Genomic DNA, 26,086 nt, shown 5'->3' on the forward strand with positions numbered 1-26,086 from the left:
AATCACAAAACGTCACGTTTTAAACCACACATTACCATAAACGCCCATCAAAAACAAAATCTTTTAAAATCTCATATTGATCACCGAGAAATCCCCTACTCTAAAAGGCTCAATCCAATAAATCAAAACAAGAATGTACATAATGTCATAAATATCAATATTACAATCAATTACATTGATTCCCATTGAACAAGGTTGAAAGTAAATGAATGAATGGGACATGTAACTTTACCCAAAATCACATGATGATGTGAATCAATAACACAAGAAGTCCTTCCCTTGTGGGTTTGGGCTTGTTCATACACAATAAGTACCTGAATTCTCTCCGACCCTTGCTCATATTTGTCCCCTTTATTCCTTCTCGCTCTAGACCCTTCTTCCTCTCTCTCTTTCTCTCTCTAAACCACACCATTTTCAGCTTCTTGTCATCAATCTGCTGCAAAGGCGATTGATTTCTTGATGGGTGTTGTCAATTTGAGGATTTGATTCAGGTTTGCCTATTTCGCCGATTCTTGTTTGGTTTTCTTTCGATTGATGTGAAATCTGCTTAATTGTATGCCCTACTTTTGTTGTTGTGTATCTGGGTTAGTTGGATTGTTATAGGGTTACTTATACAAACTGCGCTTCAAGATTGATTAATGTTCATTATTAGTGCTGCTTTTGAGGTTCAATTTTTGGTGTTTCTTGATCTAAAGACATCTGATTGAAGGGAGGTTACAATGGTTGAGTCTTTAGCGTGTTTATGATTGCTTTTGTGAGATGAGTCGAAGGGTTAGACGAAAGTGTGCGAAAGGAGCCCAAAAGTTGGATTTACCAGACCAAACCGAAACCGAGGATGCAGATTATTTGAAACTCAACGAAGATGGATTTGTGGATTGGACCCGATTGCCCGATGATACTGTGATTCAGCTTTTTACGCATTTGAATTATCGCGATCGTGCAAATTTGTCTTCCACTTGCAAAAGCTGGAGATCACTCGGATCGTCTTCGTGCTTATGGCAATCGTTGGATCTTCGGGCTCATAAATGTGATTGGAAGGCAATGGGCTTGTTAGCTTCACGTTGTTCTAGTCTCCAAAAACTTCGGTTTCGCGGGGCCGACAATGCTGATCCGTTAATCTTTCTTCAGGCTGTTAATTTGAAAGATTTGAGTGGTGACTATTGTAGGAAACTAAACGATTCAACTCTTTCAGTACTTGCAGCTCGTCACAACTTTCTTGAAAGCCTCCAACTCGGGCCCGATTTCTGTGAGCGGATTACTAGTGATTCAATACTTTCAATAGCTAATTGCTGCCCGAAACTAAAAAAGCTTCGGCTTTCGGGTATTCGAGATGTCAATAAAGACGCCATAAATGCTTTAGCTGCCCGCTGCCCAGATCTTTATGAAGTCGGGCTAATCGATTGTTTAAAGATCGATGAGGTGGCTTTAGGAAACGTTGTGTCGCTTCGTTTTCTATCGGTTGCAGGGACCACGAACGTGAAATGGGATTTGGCAGGCGAAAGTTGGAGCAAGCTTCCAAATTTGAAAGGTTTGGATGTTTCTAGAACGGATGTGATTCCAAATGCAGTTATGAGGATATTTTCGTCATTAAAAAGTTTGGAACTTTTGTGTGCGTTTAATTGCCCCTTGTTAGAGGAAGACACTACTGTTTATACCAAGAGTAATTGCCATGGTAAAACGATGCTTAGTTTTTTTAATGATACGTTTGCTAAACTATCTCCTATGTTTCCCGACATAGAGAAAGAACGGTCCATTTTCTCGGTTTGGAGAAACGGGTTGAAGAAGAAAGATGGGAACTTGGATGAGTTTATGACTTGGATTGAATGGATTCTTTCACATTCGCTTTTACGTATAGCCGAAAGTAACCCGAATGGGCTTGACCAATTTTGGCTCAGTCAAGGTGCGGATCTTTTGCTTGGTTTGTTGCAGAGTTCTCAAGAAGATGTTCAAGAACGGGCTGCCACCGGGCTTGCGACTTTTGTGGTGGTTGATGATGAAAACACCAATGTGGATGTAGGGCGGGCTGAGGCGGTGATGAAAGGTGGTGGTATTCAGCTTCTTTTAGGGCTTGCAAGATCTTGGAAAGAGGGGCTTCAATCGGAAGCCACCAAGGTTGAATCTTTTTCACTTTTTTGATTTGTTAATCACAAAAGTATAAGAAGTTTTATGGTACTTTAATAATGGAAAGAGGGGTAAAAGATTTAAAAATTTTTATGGTAATTTAACAAAATGGGGTATTAATCAGAAGCCACAAAGGTTGAATCTTTGTCACTTTTTTGATTCATTAATGACAAAAATATAAGAAATTTTATGGTAGTTTAATAAAACAGAAAGAGGGGCTTCACCCAGAAGCCACAAAAGTTGAATCCTTTTTCATTTATTGATCTATTAATAACAAAAAGATAGAAAATTTACGGTAATTTAACCAAGTAGAAAGATGGGATTCAGTCAGAAGCTACAAAAGTTGAATCCTTTTGCTTTCTTGATTCAAATTGATCACAAAAAGATAGAATATTTTATGGTGGTTAAACAAAGTAACTGTTTCTTGTAGGCGATTGCAAATCTTTCAGTGAATCCAGCTTTTGCAAAATCTGTGGCAGGAGGTGGCGGCATCACCATTCTTGCAAGTTTAGCAAAATCTATGAACAGAATGGTGGCTGAAGAGGCTGCTGGAGGGCTCTGGAATCTTTCTGTTGGGGAAGAACATAAAGTTGTTTGTTTAATTATCTGTTCTGTCATATTTTTCATTTTACTAATAATACGAATAATCTTGTTTCAGGGAGCTATTGCTGAAGCTGGTGGTATAAAAGCTTTAGTGGATTTAATCTTTAAATGGCCGAGAGGTGGCGATGGAGTTCTGGTACGTGCTATGATTTTGTGTCACATGTTCAAAATGAGCAAAAATAATTATGTTACTTTTAAACTGAAGAAATTTTTTACCAGATTTTAAGTTTGGTAAGCAAGGTGGTTGACTTTTGTAAAGGAAGAGGCTTTTTCTCAAAGTTTTCTTGGTTTGAAGTTAAACTTGAAGTTAAAACTCATAGGTTTTTATGTAATATTTTTTAGTAAAACTAAAAATAATCAGGAAAAGTGAAGAGTGAATAAGGTAAGCATTATATATGACTTTTACCAAGGCGGTGACTATTTCTTAAAGACTTAATTTTCTGTCAAAACGTAAGGTAAGTAATATGCAATAAGGAAATTGATAGAAACACGAAAATAAAGCAAACAACAGCAGACTAACTTTATTGAAACAGAAATGATAAGGCCCGATTCGAGAGGGGCTCGGTCTCCGATTACAAAATGTAGTAGTAAATAATAATGAGATACTAAACAGATAGCTAGTCTGCCTACTTATAATGAAAATATGAAAATAAACTGATCCTAGAATTAAGGTGTGATTTATTCTAGAATTGAGCTGATTGATATCGGTTGCTACTATTACCGAATGGGTTGAATAAGTTGCCAAAAATAGTGTAGAACTCCTTCTCACTCACAACTGTCTTGATTTTCTTCCCTTTTTTTCTGAAATATGTTTTTAATGCCTCTGATTTCCTTGGTGATTGGCTCGGGATTGTATCATTACTTCCCCCCTGGAAATTAGCCTTGTCCTCAAGGCTGAAAGTAGGAAATTGCTCAGCCAATAAATCATATGGTTCCCACGTAGATTCTTCTATCGGGCGTGATTGCCATGAGACTAATACTTCCAAGACAAGTTTTCCATCTTCATTGACCCAGCGATGAGCGTGAACAGCAGCTGGTTGCACATGTAATTCCCAATCGTTTGTGATGGTAATGGAGGCGTTGGTGTGGACGATAAATCACCATGAGCCATTTTGAGCATGGAGACATGAAATATCGGGTGAATTCTTGCATCAGCAGGGAGTTCCAACTCATAGGAAACAGGGCCAACAACCTTTTTGATACGATACGGTCCAAAAAACCTTGATGACAGTTTCTCGTATTTCTTTTTGGCCAGCGTTTTCTGTCGGTAGGGTTGAATTTTTAAAAAAACAAAGTCCCCCACTTGAAAGGAAACATCGCGCTGCTTTGTATTAGCTTGGTTCTTCATGCGGCTTTGGGCTTTTTGGAGGTTGTCCCGCAATATCTTCGGCATATCATCCCGGTCGATAAGTTGTGCTAAATCAGCGTTTGTAGTTTCTCCCACCACATAAGGAACCAAAGGGGGAGGTTCTCGGCCATAAACGACTGTGAACGGAGTAGTGCCGGTTGATGTATGGTACCCCGTGTTATACGAGTACTCAGCCCATGATAATAATCACCCCATTTCTTCGGTTGTTCACTAGCAAAACAGCGCAAGTAGGCCTCCAAACAACGGTTTAAGACTTCCGTTTGACCGTCTGTTTGAGGATGATAGCTAGTACTTAGTTTGAGCTTAGTTTGACTCAAACGAAAAAGCTCTTGCCAGAAATGGCTGATAAAAATGACATCCCGATCAGAGACAATGGACCTAGGGAACCCATGTAACCGGACAACCTCTTTGCAAAAAACTGCAGCTACGGTTTTGGCCGTGTAAGGATGAGATAAGCACATGAAATGTGCATATTTGCTCAAACGATCCACAACAACCAAGATCGTATCTGCTCGATTAGAAGGGGGTAACCCCACAATAAAATCCATTGAGACATCTTCCCATATCCGTTCAGGAATGGGCAGTGGTTGGAGTAAACCGGCTGGAGACAGTGCTTGGTACTTTTGTTGTTGGCACACTAAACATTGTTGTACAAAAAGTCGCACATCAGCTTTCATTTTTGGCCAAAAATATCGGACAGATAACCTTTTGTAGGATTTTAAAAAACCTCCATGGCCAGCACTTGGAGTATCGTGCGCCTCCTGTAACATTTTGATGCGGAGATTGGGGGTGGCTGGTATCACCAATCTGCCATGGTAAAATAATAATTGATTGACCAAAGTGAATCCCGAAGTATTGTCGGGTGCTTTACTTAATTTATCAATCCAATTTCTGGTGAACGGGTCTATTTTCAAGCCTGCTTTTATTTCTTCTATTTCAGCACAATAAGGAGTGATCAGTGCTGAAAATTCTCCTGTGGGGTCTTCTTGAAAGTGCATTAGCTCCTTTGTTTTCTTTCCCTGCTTTATGAACAATGGAAAAATCAAAAGGCATTAGTTTCAACAATAATCTTTGTTGTTCAGTAGTTGTAATCCGCTGTTCCAGCAAAAACTTCAGAGTGTAATGGTCTGTTCTGATGATAAAGTGGCGACCTAATAAGTAATGGCTCCATTTTTGGACAGCCATCACTAAGGCTTGTAACTCCCGATCGTAGGCCGACTTAAACTTGTTTGAAGGGGAAAACCCTTTGCTGAAATATGCCACGGGATGATCTTCTTGAGACAAAATAGCCCCTATGCCTTCTGATGAAGCATCACATTCCACCACAAATGACTTCAAAAAATTGGGTAAAGCTAGAACAGGAGTAGACATCAAGGCCTGTTTCAGAGCTTCGAATGCTGCCAATGCTGTATCCGACCATATAAACCCATCCTTTTTGGTTAAATTCGTGAGAGGGCGGGCTATAATACCATAGTTTTTGACAAATCGTCTATAGTACCCCGTTAACCCTAAGAAACCCCTCACTTCTTTAACATTTGTTGGGATCGGCCACGACTTAACCGCTGTTATTTTTTCTTCTTCCACACCAACCCCATGTCTATTGATGACATGTCCCAGAAATACCACTTGATCTTGCCCAAAACAGCATTTCGACATCTTGGCAAAGAATTGGTTTTCTTGTAATAGCTTCAGGACCTGTTTTACATGCTCTTGATGCTGCTCAATGTTAGCACTGTAAATTAAGATGTCATCGAAGAAAACAAGGATAAAACGACGTAAAAAGGGTCGAAATAAATCATTCATAACAACCGGAAAAGTGGATGGTGCGTTTGTTAAGCCGAAAGGCATAACTTTGAACTCATAATGCCCGGAATGAGTTCGAAAGGCTGTTTTTTCAATGTCCTCGGGTGTCATTCGGATTTGGTAATAGCCTGCCCTTAAATCCAGTTTTGAAAAAATGGTGGATCCATATAATTCATCTAATAATTCATCAATATTCGGGATCGGGTATTTATCGGCAATAGTCACTTTGTTAAGGGCCCTATAATCCACACACATTCTCCATGAATTATCTTTTTTTTTTAACTAGTAATACGGGACTAGAAATAGGGCTGGTGCTGGGTTGGATAAAGCCATCGGTGAGGAGCTGGGCAACCTGTGTTTCGATCTCATTCTTTTGGGAATAAGGGTACCTGTAAGGGCGAATATTGGGAGGGCTGGTGTTGGGTAACAGAGATATGGAGTGTGTTTGGAAACGAACAGGTGGCAGGCTGGTGGGTTCGTCAAAAACCGTTCGGTATTGGTCAACAATCGGCTGAAAAGGGACAGGTATGGCTGGTGTAGATATGGGTTCAATGGCTAAATGTTGAAAACTTGATGATTTATGAGGACCCGATTCAATACCAAACAGCTTATATTTCTTTCCTTCAATAGTAAAGACCATGAACATTTCCTTCCAATTAGCTTGCACCGTGTTTAAAGTTGCTAGCCATTGGATTCCCAAGACTAAATCCGCCCCACCCAATGAAAAAGGATGAAAGTCTTGGGTAATTTTGAGGTCATCCACCTCTAATTTTAAGCCCTTACAGATCTTGCTACATCTTATGATGTCTCCATTCCCAATCTGCACACCAAAGGGTGCAACAGGTTGGGTAGCCAGTTGTAGCTCAGTAATGAGAACATCCGATATGAAATTATGTGTTGACCCCCCATCCACCAGAATTAGTACTTCAGTTGCTTGCAACGTACCTTTGATTTTCATTGTAGTTGGAGGAGTTTTACCCAGAATAGCATGCAGACTAATCTCCGCGGTGTTGACTTGATCCGAATCTGTTTCCATCTCTTCTTCACAGATCTCTCCCGCCTCCTCCTCAGCCTCTAATCCCGGTTTTGCATCTGTGACCCGGGCCGTATTTCTCCCCACATCTAAAACATTCGCCTTTCAAGAATCTCTGTTGTTTGTCGGTCTCACTGATTCGATTGCTTCTGTTGGTATGTGTGGTGGAGTTTGAATTTGGTAGAGAATTGGGTCGGGATACAGAATAAGAGTTCTTGTTGTTGGTGGTAGCGGCCGTGTTTTTTACGGCTCGTGAGTGGGTGAGTTTAGATTCAAATTCCAATGCCAAACTCATCGCTTTATACACTGTGCGCGGCTTGTGTATTCGTACATCGGCTTTCAGTTCATCTTTTAATCCATTTAGAAACACCCCCAACAAGCAGTGGTCCGGCCAATTTGAAACTCGGGAAGAACGTTTTGCGAATTCTTGCCGATATTCATTAACCGTACCAGTTTGCTTAATGCTACAAAAATACTCATCGGGATTTTGGAACTCGTGCGGACCGAAATTTTTTGTGAAAATCTTGGAGAATTCTTCCCAAAAAACCAGAGGTTGATCCTGGGATAACCAGGAATATAGATCCAGCGCATCTCCTTCTAGATGCATAGAAGCTACTTCAACTTTTTCTTCATCGTCTATGTTGTAATACTTGAAGTACTTCTCAGCTTTCAACAACCATCTGCGAGGGTCCCCACCACTAAAAGTGGGAAAATCAATCTTGTTGTAAGGTCGATACTGCTGCCTATTCTTCCAAGAACTTTCTCCCTCTTCATTCCGGCTCCCCACTCGTGAATGTCCTCCCGCTTTTAATGCCGCAATGTCATCTTTCATGGATTCCATGGACTCCAATCGAGCTGCAATGTCAGCCAATTGTGCAGCGATAGTATCATGCTGCTGGTTCCCTTCTCCTGTACTCCCCCGGGTCTGAACCATTGTTCTTCAATCGCTTGTTTCGTGTTTCCCGGCAATGGAACCAATGATAGAAACACGAAAATAAAGCAAACAACAGCAGACTAACTTCTTTATTGAAACAGAAATGATAAGGCCCGATTCGAGAGGGGCTCGGTCTCCGATTACAAAATGTAGTAGTAAATAATAATGAGATACTAAACAGATAGCTAGTCTGCCTACTTATAATGAAAATATGAAAATAAACTGATCCTAGAATTAAGGTGTGATTTATTCTAGAATTGAGCTGATTGATATCAGTTGCTACTATTACCGAATGGGTTGAATAAGTTGCCAAAAATAGTGTAGAACTCCTTCTCACTCACAACTGTCTTGATTTTCTTCCCTTTTTTTCTGAAATATGTTTTTAATGCCTCTGATTTCCTTGGTGATTGGCCCGGGATTGTATCAGAAATGCAATAAGGTAAGAATTGCCTTATTCCAGCAAAATCAAAAATAATCAGGAAATGCAATAAGGTGGACCTAGAAAGTAAGTAATATGCAAAGAAACCTTGTATGATAAGCGCAATATACAAGGCAAGGATTTATTTTTTAAAGATTTCTTGATTTTCAGTTAAAATAAGTCCTGATGCCAGCTTATTTTTATGAGTAAAACAAAAAAACATATTAGTAAAGCAAAGTGGGTCATCTGAAAAGAAAGTAATTTGTACAAAAATCGAGTATGGTACATTTACAAAGGCAATGACTTTTTTATTAAAGATTTCTTGATTTTCAGTCGAAATAAGTCGTAATATGGTTCGCAACCAATATCGTATTGGTTGTGAACCAAAAATAGTTATGGAAAGCAAATTGAGTTATCTAGAAAGTAGGGTAATCTGTACCAAAAATTTGAGTATCGAACATTTACAAAGGCTTGGGACTTGTTTTTCAAATTATTTCTTGATTTTCAGGAACGGGCGGCAGGCGCACTTGCCAATTTGGCGGCGGATGATAAATGTAGCATGGAAGTTGCAAGTGTTGGTGGTATTAATGCTTTGGTAACACTTGCACGTAAGTGCAAGCACGAGGGTGTGCAAGAACAGGTAATATGACATTCTACTTTTAATGATTTAAGGGAAATTAGTGTACAAAGAAAATATCAAGAAATGCGTTTTCTTATTTTGTGGTTATTATTATATAGGCGGCTCGTGCATTGGCTAATTTGGCGGCTCATGGTGACAGCAACACTAACAATGCTGCGGTTGGACAAGAAGCTGGTGCTCTTGATGCACTTGTTCAACTTATCCGTTCACAACATGATGGTGTCAGGTCATTTTTTCTATTTATTTCTTAAAAAATCAGATTTTTTAAACACTCAAACATCTGATTTGATATTCACATAATCACTCTCAAAACACACATTGGGATTCCAAACACCCTTTAGTTATGTTTTATGTATCTTTTAACCAGGAACCAATTGCTGTTCAAGTAGATGTTTAATTTATTAAGTATTTTGGTGTAAAAAGTTTTCATCTGTTATTCATCAGGCAAGAAGCAGCTGGTGCTTTATGGAATTTATCTTTCGACGACAGAAACCGGGAGGGTATTGCATTAGCTGGTGGTGTTGAAGCTTTGGTATGGCCTTTTATTCTTTGACTTTAGATTCCTTGGTTTATTTTACACTTTAGCGGCACCTTATGTTCATATGTAGGGGTGTAAACAAGCCGAGATGCTCCCGGGCTCGCCTAGGCTTTAGCTCGGTTTATTTTGAGCTTTGTTTTACAAGCTCGAGCTCAGGCTCGACTTGTATTTTAATTAATTAATTCATATAAATTTATAGATATTTTACATATGATTTTAATTATAAATTTATATATAACATAACATATATTATTTAGTTATTTTTATTATAATTTGATATATAATTACTATTTACATATTAATATATTAAGGGGGTGTTTGGGATTCCTTATTTTACCTCCTTGTAACTTTTCATTAAGTTAATAAGTTACAAAAGTGTAACTTATGGAACTTTTCCTCTCACAATATAAGAAATCCCAAACACCTTATTGCTTTTCAAAAAGTTAATAAGTATTAAGTTGGTGAAAATAAGCAATCCCAAACACCCCCTAAATAAAAACTATATAAATACTAGGCTTGTTTTGGCTGACGAGCCAACTCGAGCTCGATAAGTAAAGCTCGAGCTTGTTTAAGTTGGGCTTGATTTGAGCTTTTAGCGAGCCGATCTCGAGTAGCTCACGAGTGGCTTGGCTTGTTTACACCCCTATTCGTATGCAACATTTTACATTAGATTTGTTTAGTCATTTAAATGAACACAACTAGGCGTTACTATATCAGTGTTGACTTTAAAAGTCAAATGAGTTACTAGAGCTTTAAGTAGCAATCCAGTGAAAAACACTTGTTAGATAATATAACGTATTATATTATTGTTATTGGATTGGATTCTCTATATCAAGTTGATTTACCAACTTGTCTACTTGTTTAGTATTAGTCCTTTCCCATAAATAAGAATGTACCTATACTTCTAATCTTGTGAAATACAAGTGATTTTTCTCTGATCCTCGGGTTCATTTATTGCCATTTACATGGTATTAAAGCCATCTTTTGCTTCTGAGAGTTGTACATCATGTTCCAAAAGGTTAACCTGAGTAACCTTCTGTCTATCTGAAAGATTCGTTTTTTCAAGTGATCGCCTCATCTCACCTCTGCCACCATCGAGTTCGCCACCCTCCGTAGTAGTAACTCTGAGTTTTGTCACCAGAAACCACCCCCACGCGCCGCTAGTCGCTCCCACACGCAGGTGGCATGTGAGAGCGAGTCTGCCACCAGACTACCGCCGTCCTTTATCTGTTGCCATCGCCTGGTTATTCCGACAATCCGACCATAACCGTGTACTTTGATTTTTTATTTGGAGCACTTTGGTTCTGCATCACATTTTTGCATTCGATTTTGTTTTGATAATCAGACTTCTAATCTGCCCATCAGATATTGCATTTCAAGTTGATCGATCACCAACGGCGTATGGGGAGTTCAAGAAGACATGAGGAGTTAATGTTAAACTCTCTCTTACCCCTCAGGTGTGATGTACGGGTAATGAAACCGTGACGAGCTTCCTGACCGGCCTACGACCAGAATTTGATGTCATTCGATCCCATTTGCTATATGAATCTGCTATCCCATTTCTCTAGAAGACATTTGATCGATTACTACGTCATGAAAGCATTCCATCTCCAACACCATCAGCTCATAATAGCTCACTAGTCAGCTGAGGAGGATGCAGAGGTGGTTTTCGTGGAGGTTCACGAGGCAGCTATCAAAGTAACTCACTTAGTGGTCACAACAATCATACACCCACTCAAAGAGGTCGTGCTCCCTCGATAACTAACCAACCTTCTGTTTTCAAGTATATCAATGGCGAAATCGATCAGCATCATATCCTGTTCCTGAATTAATTGTTCCGTTGGCAGACTCATCAAATGGTTCTCTCGATACCGATCTCCATATTGTCATTCGGAAGGGTAAACATACATGTACGCATCACGTTGCTCATTTGCCTCCCGATCATTTGTTGCAACTATCGAATCCTTTTTGATTCCCATAACGGTAGGTCTCTTGCTCACCCTGGATGGCTAAGGCCATGATTGAGGAAATAGAAGCTCTTGAACATAATAAAGCTTGGTCTCTTGTAAAGCTACTGGTTAACAAAAAGGCAATCGATTGCAAATGGGTGTTCACAATTAAAGTCAAGCCAGATGGTTCTCTTGCTTGGTTAAAAACCCAACTAGTGGCAAAAAGCTATGTTCAGACCTATGGCATGGATTATTTTGAGACTTTCTCTCCGGTCTCCAAGTTCTGGTCGTCTGTTCATTTCGTTAGCCGCCACATGTAATTGGGGATTGTATCAATTTGATATAAAAAATACATTCTTTGCTCAGGGGAAGTCGGACAAAGTGTGCAAATTTTAGAAATCCTTGTATGGTCTCAAGCAATCTCCCCGTGCCTGATTTGGGAAATTCAGATTCGTGGTTACTGAATTTGGATTAAAAGAAGTTCGTATGATCATACAGTGTTCTTCACTTCTTCGGGTTCAGGATGCATTATTCTAATGGTATGCGTAGATGATATATTAATTATTGGAAGTGATGACGTCGGCATTAAGAAGCTGAAAGGTTTCCTTAGGACTCGGTTTCAGACAAAAGATTTAGGAACACTAAAATACTTCCTAGGAATTGAAGTGTAACATCTGGCCCCTCGTACCACCAATATTGTCCGCTTTGCTCCCGACGGATGGCCCATCCATGAACTCACGGATTTGTTTTTGGTTGCCGCAGTGGAGACTTCCCAGGAGGTCCCTTATCCTGGTACCGCTCCCACTTGAGCACGCTTAACTGTGGAGTTTTCAAATGCTCCAGGGCCAACTAATCCCAAAATGCGTTGATGATTTAAGAGGCAGGAATTTGTTATGAACCTCATGTCTATGGCAAAATACATTGGTGATTTAAGAGGCATGGCATTCCTTATGAACCAAGTATCTCTCCTTTCCTAATCTACATCAAAATGCGTTGGTGATTGAAGAGACATGGTCGATGTTGAATTTGCCTATGGTGTTCTGTTGGCTCATGTTAATCTTCTCTGTATCGTTACATGAAGTTTCTCGTAAAAAAGGGGTTATGATTAAATCAACGAAAATATTGCTTAGATGTGCTTAAAAGAGTCTGATGATTGAAGCAAAGAGTCTAGATGCGCTAATGATATTGATCGAAAAGTTGAAGGCCGGTGATGGCGATCTTCTTGAAGATCGTAGTGTTGTAGTAATCGCTAGTCGCTGGTCGGCCGGTGGGTTAGGGACTAGCGATTAATCAGGATTAATTGGAATTAATCGGAGCCTAAGTACCTAAAAGGCTCACCAGGTCGTGGGATCTCATGCCAAAGCCATGGTCATCATACAGTAGAAGGGTTTACCAATGTTGATTATAATGGAGACTTGACAAACAGACGTTCTACAACCGGATACTGTGTTCTTGTGGGAGGCGATCTCGTGTCTTGGAAAAATAAGAAAACAAGCTACAGTACCTATTATCCTAAGAGGAATTCTTCCAGTAGTATCAGCCATTTCCGCCACTTCGGAGTGTTGTATCTCGTTCGAGTGCAAAATCAGAATACATAACTATGGCACAGACGACTTGTGAACTAGTTTGGGTTCGGAATCTTCTTGGCGAAATTAGATTCAAACAAACACATTCAATGAACCTACGGTGATAATCAAATAGCAATTCAGATTGTAACTAATCCAATATTACATGAAAGAACCAAGCATATAGAAAGCTATTGTCACTTCACTCAAGAAAAGCTTGAAGATGGAACGATTAAGACGCGTCATGTATGAAGTGGAGACCAGCTAGTAGATGTATTCACCAAAGCCTTGCATGGAAGCAGAGTAAGCTATATTTGTAAAAAGCTGGTCATGCTATCAAGTGTGTTAGTTGTAGTGTTAGATAATATAACATATTATATTATTATTAGATAAGATTCCCCGTATCTTATTTCTTACAAGTTGACTTACCAACTTGTCTAGTTGTTTAGCATGCTAGTTGGAGTCCTTTCCTATAAATAGGGATGTATTGTATACTTCTAATCTTGTGAAATACAAGTGATTTCTCTTTGATTTCTGGGTTCATTTGCTTACACATAGTCACAGGAAACCTAAAAGCACAGGCGAACTTCGTTCTGTACCGGAATCGGGTACAGAAGTGTACCAATCGCTATGGAAACGCGATCCGGATCTTTAAATTTCATAGTTTCCTATTTTTAATCAAATAGTATTTTTAGCATATCAATCGTGTTCCCGATTGTTTTCAATCGCGCTCCCAATTGAACAAAAACACGTTTCGGGTTGTTTAATTTGCTGATTGGAATTCCAACAAGTTTGTTCACACAAAAATGTCAACAAATTGAATGTCTTTTTATTTTCCGATGAAGTCTGGGATGGAGGATGGAGGATGCGACGGTAGAGGAGAAAAAACGGCTTTGGTTTAGGAATTACGTTATATATCATCAACCTTTAAATGTTTATTATAATTGAAAATTACATTTTTCACCTTTTAAGGTATAGCTTTTATTAAAGTTTACCCTTAACTTTGTAGATAAATGTTAGTTAAATTATGCTAGAAACTTATGAAACTATAAACAAAATCTATATTAGATTGTTTTGTATATAATACGATGTACCAAACTATATGGTACACCGTACTGCGTATTGGCGTTCCGAATGAACCTACCCCTCTCGTACCGAATTTTAGATATATACGAACCGCGTACCCGTTTTCGTACCGCGATTCATGTGACTATGCTTACCATCTACAATATGGCCATGTCTTCGTTTCTTCCCACACAACATAACTTATAATTATGTAGCTTCTTTGGAGTCAAATATTGCTTCCCTGAGAGAGGTCTAAAAGGGATAAAAATAATTCCTCTCGTACATCCATTAATTTCTAAAATTTCAACTTTTTTTTAACAAAAATAAAAAATACAGTGTTTATCACACTAAATTTAGTACAGGTTTTTGCTATAAGGATTATAGTAGAACAATTTGGATTAACATATAACTTTTTTAATCTTGTATCAACTTTTAAAGTGAACTTATCTTTTTCTTTGGAATGGTAAATTCCTTGGAACTTGGAAGCATAGAACAATTTTAATTCTTTCCCAGGTTATTTGGTAATTTGAAACGTTATTATAAACGTGAAAAAGCTATTTGAAAATTTTGTTTCGTCCCCTTGAAAAATATCATCCTGGTGCAATGTGCAGGAAAATTAAACCTTGTTATTATCAATCCTGAAAACCTTTAAATATGTGCATTAAATGTTCTTTTTTACTTATGATTCTAGGTTGCCCTTGCACAATCATGTTCAAATGCGTCTCCAAGTCTTCAGGAGAGAGCAGCCGGTGCTCTTTGGGGACTCTCAGTTTCAGAAGCAAATAGGTACATTTACATTATCTCTCTTCTTTTATGAAAACCTCAAACTTCAACTTTCGATCTAACTATTATTTTCGACTAGAGCATCTTTTTATCTTTTTTATATTGTTACAGATTATACCCTTCGTTTTATCTCACAAACAAACAGAAAATAGTGATTGGAATATGTTTTTACTTATATCATACAAATGTGTATGTTTACGTACATAGAACACTCAAATTAATTTTTTCATGTGTTTTTTAAAATTTTAATCGTTTAGCTACACATGTGCACGTTATGTGTAGTTATATTATCTATATTAAAAATTCGTTTATTTCTATATTAAAAATTTTAATCGTTTACATACACATGTTTTTTGAAATTTTAATTGTTTACCCTTCGTTTTAAAATTTTTTCATAGTTTTCTTATTTCACGAGAGACAAATAAAATTACACATCCATTTTTTCCTATGATTAAAAATTGAATGATTCATTTTTTTCTGCGTGTTCTCGCAATATCTAGTGTTGTTCGTAGAATTCTTCTATATATACGCACACGCACGCACACACATACACCAACACACATATACACATGTATCTGTGTGTCTCTCTCTATATATGTGTGCATTATCTGTGTTTTGTTACTCTACTAGCATTGCAATCGGGCGAGAAGGGGGCGTTGCACCACTCATTACTTTAGCACGTTCTCAGACAGAGGTGAGTGATTGTTTCTCTTTTTTACTTTTCATAAATGTTTTTCATGCTCATATTTTTATTTACAGAAAAATAGAAGAAATTCATGTGTGCTTATCAAGTTTTGTTGCTCAAAAAAGCTGATTTCACACATCCCCAGATCATAATTGTCTTGATAATCGAAAATGATAAAACTAAATTTACTAATTTACTTGTAGTGTTTACCCTATTTCAAATATTTTCACCTCCTGTAGTATTTACTATATGATATGGAAAAATTATAGTTTCTGGAATCATAGACTGCAAATGTTATAAAAAAAGTTATTATTAATTGACGGTTTTTAGTATTTAACAATATGTAATAATGCCCTTATCGGTGATCTTACCTTTAACTTCTCAATTAATCAAAATTCGCCAAACACTTATGGGCTGTTTGGGTTTCCTTATTTTTACCTCCTTATAACTTGTTAACTTTTATAATGTAAACTAGTGTTTGGCTAATATAACTTATTAAACCTTTTAAAGAAGAAAAAAGGAGTTTTCATAAATTAGGATGGAGTAACTTATGAAAAACTCCTTATATAAGGTATAAGGAGGTGCAAATAAGGAATCCCAAACACCCCCTTAAAATTATTAACTAACAGTTTATACTGCATATGTAAAAGTATTATGATACATATTAGCATATTTTATTAAAATTGATTTATTTAATTTTAAAATGTTGGTACAATATCAGGATGTCCACGAGACCGCAGCCGGGGCCCTTTGGAATCTTGCATTCAATCCAGGAAATGCGCTACGAATAGTGGAAGATGGTGGCGTTCCCGCCTTAATTCATCTTTGTTCTTCATCAATGTCAAAAATGGCTCGGTTCATGGCTGCTTTAGCTTTAGCATACATGTTTGATGGGCGGTAAATCTTCAAACAGTTGTCTATCTTGAATTACGTTTTGCGGTTACTGTTGACTTGTGGTCAAAGTTTTTTTTATTTTTTTGTTGTTTGCGTACAGGATGGATGAGTATGCTCTGGTAGGGAGTTCAGCAGAAGGCGGTTCAAAGAGCGTTGGCTTAGAAAGGGCAAGGAGAATGGCCTTGAAACACATTGAAACTTTTGTGTTGACTTTTGCTGACCCGCAAGCGTTTTCTGCTGCCTCGCTGTCATCGGCTCCTGCACCATTGGCACAAGTGACTGAATCTGCCCGGATTCTTGAAGCAGGTCATTTGCGATGCAGGTATGATTATTGAAGTATGTGACATCTATGGGTGTAAAGGCGCCAAGCAGCTCATGAGCTACTCGAGATCGGCTCACTGAAATCTTGAATCGAGCCGAGCTTAAACAAGCTCGAGCCTAAAATAAGTTCGTTTAATAATTGAGCCCAAGCTTGAGCTTCACTAATTGAGCTCAAGCGGGCTAGCAAGCCTAAATGAGCCTGTTAATTTTATAGTTTTTATTTGATTTATTATATATGCATTTAACTAGTTATATCTTAGATATTATCTTATATAAAATTATGATATAAGTAACAATATATTATGGTGTATATAAAAGTTATAATAAAAATATTTGTGAACAATAATTTAAAAATGTATATAAATTAGTTAATAGATAAACAATCTGAGCTCACTTGTCAAGCTTGAGCTGGCTCGCGAGTCTAAACAAGCCTATTTTTTATATATAATTTTAAATTAAAATATTAAATGTGTATTTTTTTGGTAAATATTATTATATGTAAAACTATAATAAAAATAATTAAACAATGTATATCATGCTATATACAATAGTTATAAATAAAATTCATACATAAAAAATAGATATAGTTGTATACAAGTTAATTATTAATAAATAATAAACGAGTTGAGTTTGAGCTTTAGAAATAGAGCTTGAAACAAGCCACGCTGGAGATCTTGTAAGCTAAACGTGCTGAGGTCAAGCCAACACGAGCTAGGGCTTGGCTCATTTACACTCCTACTTGTATACATGTGTAATATGCAGTTTTAGTATTGAAGGGCATTTTTTTGTCGTATAAAGGAGGAAGCTAGGGGCAACGACTAAATTACCCCTGCCTAGCCGAACCCTACATGGCTACATGTGATGAAATTATGTAACTTAACTGTTGCTAATTACATGAAGTCCCTAATGAAAGGCATTTTGGTCCCGAATAACAAACGGGGGACCTCTGATATGTCCTGAAATGTCTAAAACGCGTGCATTTTTTTTAACATTCTCAGCGGAGCTGAAATTGGACGATTCGTATCCATGCTGCGTAATCAGTCTCCCGTGCTCAAAGCATGCGCTGCATTCGCTCTACTTCAGGTCAAACACAGTCAACCCTAACCTTGTTTCGCTTTTTTAACAAGTTACAATCAAGTAACTTATTCTGATTATTAACTGTACAGTTTACTGTTCCTGGTGGGCGACACGCACCCCACCACGTGAACCTGTTGCAAGTATCGGGGGCACCACGTGTTCTAAGGGCTGCAGCGGCTGCAGCCTCGGCTCCATTAGAAGCAAAGATATTTGCACGGATTGTGCTCAGGAACTTGGAGCACCATCAGATAGAGTCAGCATAGAAGGAAGGTTAACTTAGATAATAAAGTCAACCTGAATGTCAACAGTTATATACCTACCATATACCTACCCACAATCTCCCCTTTCTCTTCTCTTTTTTCTGAGTGCTTTATGGGTCGGACTGTTTGGACCATAACTCGGTGAGCTCGAGTCGAGTCTGTTTGTATGGATTTGTCTGTACTTAAATTCTTTCTTTTATAAACTGCCTAGTTGTCACTTTCGGGTGTTTTGATTATAGATTATGTTTTTCGCTCCATATACACACGCATAACAATTTTATTTTCTAGTTTTGTAGGCATAAGTATTTTTTTTCCCAGAAAATCTGCAAAAACATTTACTCGACAACCCCTTTTTTTTAACGTCTGGTTTTTATATAATTCTGCAAACTAAACCAAAGCCGGACCAGATATGTACGGTTCGGATTCTAACCTTGTCGGTCCATAAAAGAAAAATAAATTTTTGATCGGTTCGTTTCTTTTTTCTTTTTATGGACCATTACCCAACCAACATCAAAACAGTATCATATATTCAGTTGGTTATAATTTTCAAAAATTTTGCCGTTTGTTTTGTCAGTTTTGTATTAAAGAGACAGGCTATATTAACATTAGTGACACGTTATCCATGCACTATATCAATTCATGAGGCTCGTAATCTCGTATAGCATATTCTACATATCATACAATCTTATACGTAAGATACACGGGCCGTATAAAAAAAGCTTTTTAAATGCATGTAAGACATGGAAAACGTTACAGGCTTGTACAATATGTAGAAAATCTGATAGGCCACTACACAGACAGGGTTTTAGGCACAAGCCAGTTTGGGTTTAGTCAAACCTGGTCAACATCTGACTCTGGCTCAAACGGTTCGGGTTTGGTCAGCTGAATGACTTCATACGACGCATATTATTTGTATGGCGGTGCTACATATAGTAGCATCCTATTGAAAAATACTTCAATATACTTTTGAACGATTTTATTGATGACAACTACGATGAACACAAATTACGTATAAATCTAGTAGAATTACATATGCTCTTCAAGAAAAGCAAAAATCATGTAGAGATGAAACAATAATTTTCGTGTTACGAGTGATGAATTATATTTAGTTGAAGATCTTGATGCCCACCTAGCTTTCTGATGAAACCCAAAGCATTAGAAAACGACCGTGAAGGTTGTTCACGAGTTGATTTTGCCAGAACCAGGCCAGGTGTATTTTCGTCAATTAAATATGGCACGATATACTCCTTCATATCATCATCTGAAATACCGAGATGCCCTCCCGACACGTTTACAAACTTGACCCGCCCGGCTTCATCTAACGTTCTCAAACCAATCCAGTCTTCGATATATAGTGTTGTCTGCACAAGGTACATGCATGAATAAAATTGGGAATGCTAAAACGTCGTGTTCGCAGGTTGTGGGTCCAACCGGATCCAAACCCGAAAATTTGACACTAACTAGAACACTACACAAACCTGAAAATCGCATTGTTAATATAACACGAAAATTTGCTTGTTGACACAAACACGACCCTTTCAACACGATTTTTTTTCATTTTCTTTATTATGTTCGCATATTAATACTTACAATTACAATTTTACAACAAAAAAATACAAATATATTTATATCTATCAATTTCCCTTTTAAATTTGAACTTTTGGCATAAAACACGAACCAATTTTAATTTATGAAATAAAAAAAAATTTCAAAAATTAAAAACAAAAAACAAAAGGGTTAAATAGGCCAACCTGCGAACCCACGTATGCACAAACAAGACCCATTTAGCTATATGGGTTTACGAGTTCAACCCGAACCAGTTTATAGAAAACCCAAACTCGTGAATTTCGTGTTAGGTTAGTGCCCCGCCAGAAATTCACGTCCTTAAATAAATCAAGATTCCGTGAATGCACTGATGAATTGTGCATGGATCAGACATGCGGATGCATTGATGAGCTGTACCGTACAACTTATTAATGCATGATATACCTCTTGTGCTGGAAGTACCGGATCCCAGGCTCCATCAGGAAAGTATCCAAACCAAGAGGTTTCTTTTGGTACCAAAACTGATTCTTTATCAAACTGTGGAATCGAAAAATCGGTTATCGACTTGTAGTTGGTGTAATAAAGGTTATACATTTGGAATCTTACCATTATAAGCACCAAGTTTTGTAAGCTAGAGAATTGAAGAAACACTAAGTGAACCCTGGACAGATTATAGATAATCTGGGGGTTAAGTAATGTTTCCCACGAGGATGAGGTCCAGCAGAGAGTTGTTCTTCAAGGGACCTGCAAAACAGACACCGTAAGCTCGTCACTGAGAAGGGGGGGGGTTCCTCCTTGTGACCACCCTCCGGCGTGAGAATCAGACTAGATTGCTCTGAATATAAGTGTATATTAAGAGATTGCTAGATAAGATTGAGATATCAGATGATGTCCTTACCATTCCAAGGTGTTGGAGTATTTATAGCCGAAGGTAGGTTTCCTAGAAGGTACAGCCGGCTGAATAGTATTCCTGTTCCACCAACAGTGGACTACGCACAGGCCATGCTGGTTGGTGGATAGGCTACGGCCAACAATAAAGGTCGGCTGTATACTGTTCCGTTACTGCCGGCTACGCACTGTTCCACCAACTGTAGGCTGTGCACGTCCCATCGTAAGGGTTGGTGAGTAGGCAGCGGCTAATAGTGACAAACAGTACTAGAGGGTGCTCCTCCTCGTATTGTTGTCGGTGAGCTGTCACCCTGTGATTGGTTCATGGGCTGCTCTGGTCAAATTGTCTGTTCCGCCCATACCTTAGTAGGTATAGTACGAAAGATCTTCCAGAAGCATACGGACTGGCTCATTTAGGCGGGAGTATTCCCGCCTTGCTCATTCCTTCATGTGACTACTGAAGTAGCTAATGCCTTGTGCGTGTAGCCTTGCTGTTAGTGCGGGTAGCCTTCCCTGATGGCTTGTATCCGCAGCTGCGGGAACAGGCGGGGTACTTCACCATTGGGAGGCTTTCCCTGCGGGGACAGCTGGCGTACTGCGCGTAAGGTTCTTTGAGCATGGTGGGTCCTGCTGGAGCAATTGGTCATTGCGCAGACGTCCCTGTTCAAGGTGAGTCTTGCGGGTCCAACTGGGCTCTGCTGGGACCTACCTCTTCAAGTCCCCCCAGTCCAATGTTCTTCTCATGAATTATTAATAAGTGAGGTGAACTTTTGGACTTAGCAAGGGGTTTTGAAAAGGGTTTAGTTTTTAGGTTTTCCGTGGTGATTCTTCCCGCGGTTTTCCTGATGTCACGCAGAAATTCCCGACTTTTCTGCTTGATCTTTGGGTGTGAAGCGGGTAGGTTTGTAACCTCCTCGCACGTCAGGAGCGTTGAGTCCCACTTGTGTGGATTCTCCATGGGGTCTTGGTAGTTTTCAACATAGCGATCAATTATGCTAAAACCACCAATTCCATCTTGGAGTTTCAAACAATATAGTTCTCGACGTTCCCGTCATGCGGGGGTGTTATTCTCGTTTCCGCAAGCATGGCCCAGAAGATCCTTCTTGGTTTGAATTCCCTGCAGAGTGCTAAGTATGTGAAGGGTTTTGCCTTGACACTGTACCCGCACTTGTCTTACGGTTACTTTACTTCCAAGGTATTCCTGGCGTCAATTCCCTGCGGGTGCTAAGTATGTGAAGGGTTTTGCCTCGACACTGTACCCGCACCTGTCTTATGGTTACTTGGTTGCCAAGGTAAGGGGTATTTTCCCGCTTACTTTTGAATCTTTTTGAATTTTGAATTTTGAAATTCGAAGAGTTGGTGGAAGGATAAGAACAGTCCAAACCTCTGAAACGTCGTGCGACGGTTTCTTCTGACTGTGTCAGGACGTGCAAAAAGTTATGGTGACGTGACAGTACATGGTCATTCCAGAAGCTTTTTCAGGCGCGTGGGCCTGTTTTTTCGGGCGCGTGGCCGCGAAATTAATGGTATGCGTCCTGTCAACAGCTGTTGCCAGCTTGCTTTTTGCCACGTGTCATAGTTTCATTGCACCTTCGATTTCTCTCTCTTCCGCATTAAATGCATCGCATTAATTGCGGTTAGTATATAAAGGGGGAGAGGGTTCTTTGTAATCCACACTTTCACTCTTCTAAGCGATTTCCGGCGAATACTCACCTTTTCAGGCAAGCATTCTCCCGAAATCGTTTTCTTCTTCTTTTACAAGATGTCTCGTGATCTCGATTCTACAGCTGATGACAAGAGTACTGCTGGCGAGTGCCAGTGTGCTCTGCCTGGCGATCTGTATCGGTACGTCGTCAGGAAGTTCAAGCTCGAGTCTCTCGAGCCTGAGTTTCCTGAACCCCATCAGACGGTGTACGATGCCCCCAGAGGCAAGATCGGGGTTTATGCTGCATTCTTTGTTTATGGGAATCTTAGGTTCCCATTGACAAAGTTTGTTTACCGTGTCCTTGAGAGGCACGGTGTTCATTTGACCGAGTTGCACCCCATGGCGATCGCCAAGATTCGCCACTTTGAGTGGGTGTGCCGGATTTTGGGCATTGAGCCCTATGTTGACCGCCTGATGACCTTCTACACTTGGAGGTGCATCCAGGGGTGGTATACCCTGATAACCCGAATCAAGGGTTTGAAGATTTGCGCGACCGAGCGCAGTCTTCGCGCGTGGAAGTGGGAGTTCTTCTTCATATCCGCTCGCGCCATCCCCCTTGCCATGAAGTTTAAGAACGGGCAAGCTCTTCCTAGCCTTCACGCCTCCAACTACGAGGAGGCGGAATGGTTTTCGAGGATTTCCCGGGTCCAATCTCCGGTTTACCGGTTTGCGGAGTCCGGGATGGTGATGTTCGGGATGAGCCGGGTGTGGAAGGCGGCGGATGCGCAAAAGGTTCCGATCGTCCTCGATTACGGTTCGAACTCTGTTCCTTACGGTATGCTTTGTTTCTTTTTGTTGATTCTGAATTTCTTCTAACTTTTTTCCTGTTTATTTCAGAGGGGAACGACCTGCAGTCGCTCCTGAACCCGCGGGAGGCTGACGGTCCCGCTCGGATGGGTACTCGCGCTCTAGACGAGAACGAGTTGCCCATCCTAGAACAAACTGCGGATCGGTTCGTGGAGGTCTACCCGCTAGGCCACGAGATCCTGAGCGCCAGGCGGCCAGGTAAGGCGCTCTTCAACCCTCGACCCCTCAATGTTGAAACCTCTGCTGGAATTCCTCTAATCGTATGTTATGATGAGGAATCCGCAGATGGTCCTCCGTTGGTGCGGAAGAAGAAGGCTGCCGGCGGGAAGGGAAAGGAGGTGGCCTCCACTGCCGATCCGGCGCCTCGGTCTGATTCGGAGACCGAGAGCGAAGAGGTGGCGGGGAATCCCGGTGGTGATAAGACCACCGCTCCGGAGGTTGCGACTGTCACCTCCGGAGAGCCCAAGAAGACGACGATAACTGGCGCAAAGAGGCCGGCTCCATCGGGTTCGTCCCCGCCTCTCCGTACCTTTAGGCTCAAGAAAACCCGTAAGTACAAACTTCTTGTCTTTTAACTTCAAAGCTTAATATCATTTAACACTTATCTTCTTTACGCAGGCGTGGATGTTGACGCATTCCAGGGTGGAGCGCAGAGGAGTACCTCCCCGCCAATGACGGTAGGCTTGGTCAGCCTACCTGAGGCGTCGACCCAGGCGCCTGCGCCTGTTTCCGCTGGTTCAGTTGCTCACTCCTTTGAGCCGACTGTTCCAGCTGAGATGACATCACCGCCGGCTGTGAGTGCGATTTTTACAGCATCTTTCACCGAGCCGGCGGTTACTATTGCTGCGGATTCTGCGGCGGCGACTGCGGCGGCTGCTACCATGCCCCCGTCATCGACGGCCGATCCATCAGGTACGCATGGGGCCTCACGCCAATCTCTGCCACCTTCCCATCTGCCTGACCTCTTGGATGGATTTCCTTTGGGTTCAGGTGATGGGTTCGGCGGCTATCGGCCTGTTATTGACCCTACAGGTGCGTAGGGTTCTTTTGGCCCTTTTCACATATTTTTTTTTTATCATCTTTTCCTAACTGCTTTATGTTTTTTGCAGTGTCGGATTCCAATGAAGTGTATGTTCCACGATGGAACATCGCCGAGGAACAACCCTTCGTACCCCTGTGGAGTGCGTGGAATGGGCTCGTCACGCTGCTCCCAGTGGTGCGTTGGGGGAAGCCATGGCTAGCTACCAGGAGGGTAGGCTAACCAATGAGCTTCGGGTTCTCCTGGCCCGGATGCAGCCGCACGTCGAGCTGCTTTGTCGTGAAAACGACAAGTTAAAAGCAGCTCGCCTTAAAGAAGTGGCTCAGGCGCGGGCTGTCCGGGAGGAGAACCAAAGGCTTTCCGCAGTGGCTGCGGAAAAGGAGAAGGCCTTCAAGGCCCTCGAGGTTGAAGTTCAGGCTCGACTCGAGGCCCGTTCCAAGGCTGCCCAAGCTGTTAATGAACAGCTTCGGCTGGCTAAGGAAACTGCGAGGAACGCAACCGAGAGGGCCACCAAGGCTGAAGCCGTTGCTGAGCCTCTACGCGTGGAGAATGAAGAGCTTAAAGCCAAATTAGAGGCTCTCCAGCAGGCTCATGATGCCTTGGCGATGGAAGACGCCAAAAAGCTCCAGGAGATCTTGGACCAGAGGGGGGTGCTTGACCATACTGAGCGGAAGTTAAAGGGCGTCGAAGAAGCTGCTGCAAAGGAAGTGTTGCTTGCAACCTCAACAAGAGTGAAGCCGAACGCGCCCGTAACGAAACTCAAGCTGCCCTCCAAGAAGCTCTGGTTGCCAAGGAATGGCTTCTTCGAGAAGCGTTGTCTCAGGTAAGCTTTCATGTCTTTACGCTTTTCTTTGTAAATAGAAAGGGTTCTGATACTTGTATATTTTCTTGTAGGTTGTGCATCGGGTCTTCTCAGAGACGTCTTATGACGATGCTATGAGCGCAGCCCTCAACGCTTCTCATGAGGATGGGAAAAGGCCGGCTTCCTGCTTGGTCTAGGGTTCGTTGAGAAAGGCATTCCGCCTTCCAACTTCCCTTTGTACAATGTTGATACTGAAGCTGTTTACGACCAAGCAGTGAATCAGTATGCCGCCTTCCCGCATCCGGTGGTGGAGAAGGTGAACGAAGTCGCTGCTGCTGATGATGGGCTTGCTATCCTTAGAGCTTTCCTTGAACCACCACGCTCTACTGATGGAGCGGGTCCAAGTGGAAGTGGTCCTGAAGCTTGATTCTGAAGATCCCTTTCCACCACTTGCGTAGATTTTTGCTTTTGTTTAGCTCTTTGTAATATTTGAATTTTGATGAAATAAAGATTGTGTTTGTTCTTTGCCTTGTTTATTTTACGCATGTTTTGATCTAACTTAGCAATTTCTTTAGTACTTAGATAAGTTAACTTTTTAACGTGGTAAATTATAAGTTTGTTTCGCTTCCTCTTTCATGATTGTGCGGGTATGACCGTCACTTACACTTAGTATGATGGCTTAACTTTACTTATATCTGACCTGCGTGGAAGTTTTCCTCATCTTTTCCTTTGAAATTTTCTAAGTGTTCAGAATAAGTTAACCTTTGAACGTGGTAGATGATAGGTTGAAGTTTTGCTTCCTTGTTCGTGATTGTGCGGGTAAGACCGTCACTTGCACTTACAAGGATGGCTAAACTTTACTTACATCTGACCTGCGTGTAGGTTTTCCTTAAAACTTTTAACATTTTTAGCGTTGTGTTTATGCGGGTTTTGCCGCCTTCCACACGTAACGACTTACTTCTTCCCCCATTTATGCGGTGAATACCGGCACAATAGTGTGGGAAGTTCATAAGTATAAAGGTAAGGCTATCAACACATTGTGAAAGGAGAATCATTTCCATTAGAAGTGGCTCTAGGCCTTTTCTTTACAAGTTTGGAATTGATCTACATATAACATTTGCGTAATTGAGCTCCATTCCATGTTCTTGGGATGGGAGTGCCATCTAGCCTTTCGAGCCGGTATGCGCCCTTTCCCAGGACTTCTTTGATGATGTATGGCCCTTCCCAGACCGGGGCCAACTT

The 26,086-nt window shown here is 40.6% G+C and overlaps 1 protein-coding gene and 1 long non-coding RNA gene across 2 annotated transcripts; one reads left to right on the plus strand and one right to left on the minus strand.

The window, feature by feature from the left end:
• Positions 1-757: 757 nt before the first annotated feature.
• On the plus strand, positions 758-18,343 carry LOC143606545 (protein ARABIDILLO 1-like). Its single transcript, XM_077082285.1, has 12 exons — positions 758-2,112; positions 2,552-2,710; positions 2,780-2,860; positions 8,790-8,921; positions 9,020-9,147; positions 9,366-9,453; positions 14,730-14,824; positions 15,452-15,515; positions 16,228-16,403; positions 16,501-16,722; positions 17,720-17,804; positions 17,888-18,343. Exons 1-12 carry the CDS (start codon positions 760-762, stop codon positions 18,059-18,061), a joined length of 2,757 nt encoding a protein of 918 aa, XP_076938400.1. The 5' UTR covers positions 758-759; the 3' UTR covers positions 18,062-18,343.
• A 763-nt stretch (positions 18,344-19,106) lies between these two features.
• Positions 19,107-20,243, minus strand: LOC143606546 (uncharacterized). The gene is made up of 3 exons (XR_013148765.1): positions 20,210-20,243; positions 20,048-20,140; positions 19,107-19,419 (listed from the first exon to the last, which is right to left on the minus strand). It is a non-coding gene; the product is annotated as an uncharacterized LOC143606546 (long non-coding RNA).
• Between the last annotated feature and the right edge of the window lie 5,843 nt (positions 20,244-26,086).

The sequence above is a fragment of the Bidens hawaiensis genome, unplaced genomic scaffold (assembly GCF_021521415.1).
Source record: "Bidens hawaiensis isolate Kalapana, Puna unplaced genomic scaffold, B.hawaiensis_p1.1 tig00075308_1, whole genome shotgun sequence".
Taxonomy (NCBI): domain Eukaryota; kingdom Viridiplantae; phylum Streptophyta; class Magnoliopsida; order Asterales; family Asteraceae; genus Bidens; species Bidens hawaiensis.